Here is a 7982-nt window from a genome sequence, read left to right on the forward strand (position 1 = left end):
CGATACATTTAATAACAACTTACAGGCTATTTTCAATAAAGTGGCGACAGCAAATTAGTAGTTTGAACATGACAAGCCTCTTCTGCAAGACCAGATTCTGAAAACTCAAAGCAATTATTTTTTATATAGAGGCATGCTGCAATCATTCAGATTACGGGGTGTTCTATAGGAACACGTCTGGTGGTTTGACACAAGCTGCATTTTATGACTTTATTTGGACAAGGAGGAAATGCAAATATTAATGTTTATTATGACATCAGTGTGTTAATTTGCAAGACCTATTACTTTGTTTTTCATTGTTGGAAAGTACTTCTCTGACCCTGCTTACTTGTTCTATACCACCCTTCAATGTGAAATCATTTTGGTTTGTTTTATAAATATTTGTGGATATTGAAGAGGGAAGCCCAAAAGCAAACAAAGCTTCCGGGCTTGAGTCTACAGATTCCATGAAAGCCAAAGTTCAATTGTCATTAAAATATTTGTTGTGCCTGTGGAAGGCTATAAGGAATTATGTATATGGTTTTTCTTCAGTACACCACACTTCCTTGAGCTTTCCCCTCCTATGCAGCCTTTTCCTTCTCCCCCTCCTCCCCCCATGGCAGATGTTGTGGTCTCATTTGATTGCATAGGAAAACTGCAGTGATACAGCAAACACCCAGAGAGATATGATGACAAATGGGTCCAGATCCCGGTAAATTACTTTCTGCTCAAATCGAAATTTCATTCAGTTTGTTGCTAGCAGAGATGAAGTAATCTAAATTGTGGACTCAGGAACAGATAGAGGGAAGTTGGAGCAAGCATTTCATTATCAAGAGAGAGAGAAGGTTAGGATGAAAGAGATGAGCAGAGGCAAATCTTAAGTGTTGACACCATGATTGAAAAGGTTAACCCATACACATTATATATCAACCTGGATAGCAGAGACTTTCTAATGGAAAGTCTGCACTGATGGAGGTTTACGGGAGTTTCAATACACTGAGCATGATGTCTTCTTAGATATACAATCAAATCCTCTTAACCCTTTTGATGACTCATATCTCAAGATATGATTAAAGTACAAAAGAGTTCTTCATATAATTTCAAGGACACAATGCAGTTAAACTCCAGTCATGAATTGTATCTTTTCTTTCTCATTCGCTCTTTCTTTTTTTTTTTTATGACAAACCCAGTAATCTGATAAAATGTGTGTAGAACAGAATTGTTTTGTGTTTGCTAGAGGTGTAAGTCAATATTTTGATTAAACCGGGGCCTCCTCTTCCTTTCCATAGGTGGGCACAACTTAGTTGGCCCCCTAAATAGATTTTGCCCAGATTATGAAAATTGGAGGCTTGAGCCTAGGAATTGAGCCTCTATCAGATGCATTCCAGAGGGAAGACCAGAGGTGGGAGTGTTTTTTTTTTTCCTGTCTCTTCTTTGGTGTCAACTGTCATCATTCTTTGTTTCAGGTTATTTGGGAATAGCGGTGCCTGCAGTGCTTGTGGACAGTCAATTCCTGCGAGCGAACTCGTCATGAGGGCACAAGGCAATGTGTATCATCTTAAGGTAGCATCTGTACCTCCTTTTTGATCCCCCTACAACATGGGGTCAGAGTATTTCCCCTTAGTATACATTCTGTTTCTCAAGCTGCAGACACCCAATTTAGTGACTGATATTGGGGTGTGGTAATGACGGCTGCTGGTATACATTAACATGCGAGTTACCCCTACACTGTACTGGAATGGTGTCAAAGAGGGAAAATGCTCAAAAGCCTAAGTGGCTCTGTACTTTACAGAGACCTGTTTAAGAACAAGGTTCTAAACTTGTAACCAAAAAGAGACTTAGTTTGTACTTGTTTTCATTGGGTTTGCTTTTTCTCTTTCAGTGTTTTACATGCTCTACCTGCCGGAATCGCCTGGTCCCAGGAGATCGGTTTCACTACATCAATGGCAGTTTATTTTGTGAACATGATAGACCTACAGCTCTCATCAATGGCCATTTGAATTCACTTCAGAGCAATCCACTACTGCCAGACCAGAAGGTGAATACCCTACAATTTCTAATAAGCTATATTAGAGCAAGTTGGAAGGGTCAGCCTCTTAGCCTAGCAAGGGAGTGTTCCTGTGTAGTTGTATATTTGCATGCTCTTATAAGGAAATACAGTTTCTTTACATGGCAAGTTTAGAAGTAAGAAAGCTGACCAAATTGTGAATCCTTAGCAGTTTAAAAGAGAAAAATCCCAATTGGGGTATACATCTGTACTTTCACTCTTGTTCAATGTTGATTATCGCACAAATAGTCAAACAAAACATAGAATGGTTATAAAGCCACTTGTTTATTCCAGTTGAGAATTTTGAAATTGAGAAATATGATGTGGTAGGCTGTTGTGTGAGGAGACTTAGGATATCTATGGTAGGAAGAGAGAATGAACACTTTGTCATAAAAGAAATTTCTGCATTAATAATAACAGTCTTGACATCTGCCTTCCAAACCGAATTCACTGTGACGGTGCACTTGCTTTTAAAGGAGTGGTTTCACACAACATTTTGCAATGCCAGGGCATTTTGTTGATTTTTTTTTTTTTTTTATAAAATGTGTTGTTAGACCTTTTAAAACAAAGTTCTTGCTCTTACCACTTCATGCCACAGACACTCCATTTGATCTGTATCTTAAGTCTTGATCCACAACTTGAATGTTCCTGAACTAGAAATAGAAATGAGAAAATTATACAAGTGTAGAAATCACATAGTATTAGAAAGCACTTCAGAGGGAAAATTGGTGATCAACAGTTGTCCAGCACCCCCAGTAACTGGATAGTTTAGATCTATTTTAATCTTCTTAATAAGTCCTATAGCTATGCAAGTGACTGCATTTTGATAACTGCTGTGCCTAATTTGTAACAATTACTGTCAACCTTCAGTTAAGAGACTGTTCATTCCACATTGGCCCAGAAAAGAGTGAAATGTATGACTCGTGCACATAATTTTATTCACATCATATTTCATACTGATTATGTATTGATGACATTGATTCATTTACTCTTTACTGCGCCACTTGCATGGATATTAAATCTTATTGACCACAGATGAATTTTAATTTCAGATTGGTGATAGATTTTTCCATCAGCTCTGATAGTATGTTTGACTTTTTCATCATTAACCCAGGCAATCACACAGCACTGAGTTATTGCATTGAAACAAAAAGTGCACACTTCACTTGGTAATTCTTTATGGATTTACAATAGGAACTTCATTAATGTCTGTGGTAAGGATCACACACACACACAAAAACCCTCAACGTTTATCTGCAGAAAGGAATTTAGCAAGCTTGAAAAGTCTCAGGGAAAATATTATCATTCTTTGTCTTTTGTAATGTATTTTTTTAATGCTCTGTTTGTGATAGGGGAATGACAAATATTTGAAAACTTTTAACCATTTAAAATTATACTGCCATAATATAATGTTCATATCCTTTCCTCTTGCTCATGTTTATGGGGTAAGTTAAAATGTATATTCTTTGTTTGATAAGTGTTAATTACATAAGACCAGGTACAGTTTTATTTACTTAACTACTGAATCAGGAGGCTATATAGAATAGCCATTTAAAATATTAAATAATAAAAATCTTACTTGTTTTAATTGCAAATTCACCAGTTATCCCTCACGAGGTTTTCAGACTTGTTTAAGAAATAAGTGCCAATGCATAAGTACCTACAGATTTTTGTGATTTGAGGTTAAATGAAATCAATCTACACATAAGAGTTGAGCATGATAAGTGAGGAATTGTGAGGTGCCTCTTTTTGAAATAGAGGCAAAGTCATTAGTAGTAAAAACAAACAAAAAGGAACAAAATGGAAAGTCTCTTCCCTGAACCTCACTCCATTTCTTTAATATAAAACCTTAATTTTCCCTGCCAAGTTACATCTTAACTTGCTGTGTTTCTGGTTCTGTACCGTTTCTTTCCTGAAAAGTCAAGTATAGAAAATGATTGTCACAGCTCACCAACCTGCATGGTGAGGAGTAAAGGATAGAGAGACACGATGGAAAATGTATTCGATTGTGAAGCACTGAGTACGCAATAGCTGTGTTAGCTAGGGAATAAATGCAAAGGACACCTTAGAAATAGGAGCAGGGTACGAGATGGTATAAATTCAAAGGAAGGAACCCTGGAGGAAAATCTAGTTTATGCCTTTCCAAGGTGAGGAGTATTACACCTTTCACAGAAGCCTTAGTTTTTTTCCATTCCTTTTAGGGGGAAGACAATGTTAGGACATTTATTTTGGAACACAAGATAAGTGTAGGCAATGACTATGGTCCTACTAGCATATCTTTTCTTAATAATGGATGCTAAAAAAGAGAGACAGGTGGCTTTCAAAAATTAATAGCTCTTAAAAGGCATAAGGAAATAGAACTTAAGGAAATGTTCTTGTCAGACATTGGTGAGAAGCTGTGTTTTGGGGGTGATGTTAATTAAGAACATCTCCCTGTTGGCATAAATGTCTCACATTTTTGCCCTTGGTGCTCCGCTCACCATGAGCACAGTCAATTCACAAGATAGTTTTTGTAAATAAAGGTTTTGGGCAAGCTGAACGTGGTCCAGAGAGATATTAATGAGAGGGCAAGGGGGAAAAGTTAATGAAAACACACTTCCTGGTGGAACATAAACGGCTTTTTGGACCTGGAGAATGTTTTAAAATTATTCTTTCAAAACCCTGTGGCGTTTCTTTTCTGGAGGGGATGAGATGGGGAAAATGACAAATAGCTCCATTTTATTATTTTATTTTCTTTAATTCTCCATGTTTTGGGGAGAGAAATTGGACATTTATTTTGGCTATTTTCCTTTTATTCACAGAACCAATTACATTTTTAGGGCATGATGCATAGTAAATAAACTCAAGCATCCTCTGGCTCAAAAATAATGAGTTGATTATTTGTACATCTCTTCTTTAAAGGCAGCTAATTGTATGGAAGGCATAAGCCCTCATCATCTGGTCACTTTAAACTTGTTATTCTGCTGAAATTTGTTTTCAGTGTGGGGAATGTCTGGTTTACTGTTCTGCGTCATTGGCTTTTGTGTATTCTGAGAAAAATAATTTTAAGCTTTTCAATCATACAGTGATTGAAATCTCAGATGGACTGAAATCTGAGCTCACTTGTGTTTGAGGAGCTACACAATTTTGTAGCCTTGATCATTGAAAGGGGGCTAGGCTAGGCTCAGGAGACTGTTACTTTCTAGAATGATATGAAAAAGAGAGATTGGGGTAATTCTTTTCTTTTGTCAATTGCTGCCTACCCTGGAATTCTTCCTTCCATTCTGAAGTGTGATGAGGCTGTTAGGAATTGTCTGTGCATTTCAGTAAAGTGAGACTTAGATTATGTCTGGAGAATATAGTGAGACTTCTAGTCTTCTAGTTTACATATCACTCCACAGTTCCCCCATAGTTACATAATTGGTGTTGTGTGTGTCCATCGTAGAGGACATTTGATGCTCATTTATTAAATATGCTTGCTGGCTGCTGCCGCATCTTTGTTCTGGACAGACAAATTACCTTTCTCACACTGAGCTTCTACTCTGGGGAATTAAGCCTCCACCACTTTAATTAGCTTGGAAGTGGGGGGTTGCAGTTCCTAATAGACTTCAGGCTTTTAGTAAGTTAGGGAAAGGGTGAAACAAGAAGTTCCTGGGAAGCTCAAAATGTCACTTAAAAACACAAAAATATTACATGTATTATTTCATCTTGGTAAGTGCAAATGTTGTATTTGATGACTGCAGATTGCCATTTCTAAGTTACTATGTTGAAGTTAGACTGGCACTAAATTCTATTCTTTAATCTATTGCAAGTCATTATTAGTACATTGTGTGTGTAGGCTTGTAGCTTTACAACATTTCATGCAACATTAAGTGAAATAACAAATAGGAAATAGTCAGTGAAAAAGAATACCTGAATATTTGAATGTACAGTTTTGTACACTCAGGCCCCATAGATAAAGACCAACATGGATGAATAGATGTCCCAAGGGGAACAGAATAATACTGATCCTGCCAATATTTGTGCAGTTTTTATTTAGGACAGACACTGTTGAAAGTGCTTGCATATATACTATGCAATCCTCATAACAATGTCATTGTTCTTACTCTAAAGATGAGGAAATTGAGACACAGCCAGTTGAAGTCACTTGCCATAGGGTACACAGTTGAGTGCATTAAGCCGAGCTTTCTACATAGGGACTTTGTTGTGAAGAATATCCTCATGCTATAAAAGAAAATGTTCAAGATGTTCAGGATCCTACCACGAGGCAAGGCGTTAGAGTGCAGTCTTTTGGGAGAGAAGCTTGTTTTAACAGAGTTAAGCAATTCATTGTAGAACTTTACATCAGAAACTTTATGCAAGTCCATTTAGGGTCTCATTTTCTCTGCTGGTAAAACTAGAAAATGTGAAGCTTTAGTTCTTCACTGCTGGAGTAAGTCGCGTAGCGAGCCTCCATCAAGTCACAGTTGGAAAGTAATCTAATAAAAGAAGATTAGTGAATGTAGAGAAGACGAAAGCACTCGTGTTTGAGTTTAATATCTCTCAAATTTAGCATTTTAGCTAAGATGCCCGTTTTTATTTCTTACAGGTCTGCTAAAAGGTCAGAGTAATGCAGAATGCGTGCCTTCATCTCAGATTTTGTTCATCACAGGTGGATCCCATGTGTCTTCAGTAGACAAGTCACCTTTGTAGCTAGCACCAGTGCCAGCTCCATTGCACCTTCTTTAGTCTTGATTGCCCTTCCCGCATTTATTGGTGTATTAAAATGACTGAATATGAACATTAAGGACTCCATGAACCTGGGCTAATGGGAGACTGTAGAGAAAAATGAAAAAACATCCACCGGAGGACATCTTTCGGGGGGGAGGGAGCTTGGGGGGAGGGAAATGACTAATGAAGCTAATTAAAAGAAGCATTCAAATCTGCTTTCTATCCTCATTAACAATTAGCAGGGCACTGGCCAGAGTTTGTACCCTGTGTTTTACCTTAACAACATTCTATTTGCTCTTTGTATATTTAAGTGTTGTAAGGAAACGTGTTTCAATCAAACTGAACATGAGATAAAGGAAAGAGATGTGGCTTTTGTGATATTCTATCACAAACACTTTTATTGTATCTCTGTAAAATACAATGTATGTATGCATGTAAGTGTTTTTGTCCTAATGTTGCTACTACCACGGCAAAGATTAAAAAAAGAACGGGAAAAAAAAAGTCAGGCTCATAGCAGCTACTGTGTAGAAATCTCCTCCTACTTCTAATTTGCTGAATGAAGAAAAAAATCTTTTATTTGTGATATTTTCAGAGACATTTGCTCTAGTATGGTGTATTTAAATAATAAAAACTTAAAAGAAAAAGAATTCAATGGAGTTTGGGCTCACACACTGATTTTTCTCTTCTATAATTTGGGAAAATAGAGGTTGTTTTTTGTTTTTTGTTTTTTTTTTGTTTTGCTGTTGTTACTGTTGTACTTTGTAACAAGCTCACTTTAAATTTTTGGAGTAAAGGAAATGGTATCTACATTTATTTAGCTCTGGGCCAATAAGGTGTTCTTCAAATGACTTAACTGTCATTTTTGGCTGGGGTACAAAGCAATATTTCTAACAGGAGTAGTTTATAAGCTCAGAATATTCCGTTAACAACACTTCATTACACTTCTGTAACACAATGAATCTTTTGTAGTTCATATATAAATACTTATTGGATTCTTGAGCTATTTTGTTTATTTTTTTTTCTCAATAGGAAAGCCTTGGGTATTGACAAAAAGCATGTTAAAAAATCTGGCACAGCCATCTTGTTCTCTTATCAGGTTCATTTATAGCTTTTGAAGGAAATAACATTTCAAACCATACCTGTGTATAATTTGAAGTTCAATTAACTGTAGGGCTCTGCATCTCTGATAGTGATCTTTGGTGGGTGAAAGTAGCCCTTTCCTGGTGAGTTTTTCAACTGTGTGGCCTGCTGTAGGACATGTTTATTT

The 7982-nt window shown here is 36.8% G+C and overlaps 1 protein-coding gene across 5 annotated transcripts in view; it reads left to right on the forward strand.

The window, feature by feature from the left end:
- The window catches only part of Lmo4 (LIM domain only 4), a 17114-nt gene extending 9745 nt beyond the window's left edge, over positions 1-7369 (forward strand). For all 5 annotated transcript variants that reach the window (XM_048351712.1, XM_048351709.1, XM_048351710.1 and 2 more), the window contains 3 exons: positions 1446-1542; positions 1862-2017; positions 6594-7369. In XM_048351712.1, the coding sequence (XP_048207669.1) occupies positions 1446-1542; positions 1862-2017; positions 6594-6602 (262 nt within the window). In that variant the 3' untranslated portion in view covers positions 6603-7369. The remainder of the gene's footprint in view (positions 1-1445; positions 1543-1861; positions 2018-6593) is intronic.
- Positions 7370-7982: the final 613 nt, after the last annotated feature.

This window comes from Perognathus longimembris, chromosome 7 (genome assembly GCF_023159225.1).
Source record: "Perognathus longimembris pacificus isolate PPM17 chromosome 7, ASM2315922v1, whole genome shotgun sequence".
NCBI lineage: Eukaryota > Metazoa > Chordata > Mammalia > Rodentia > Heteromyidae > Perognathus > Perognathus longimembris.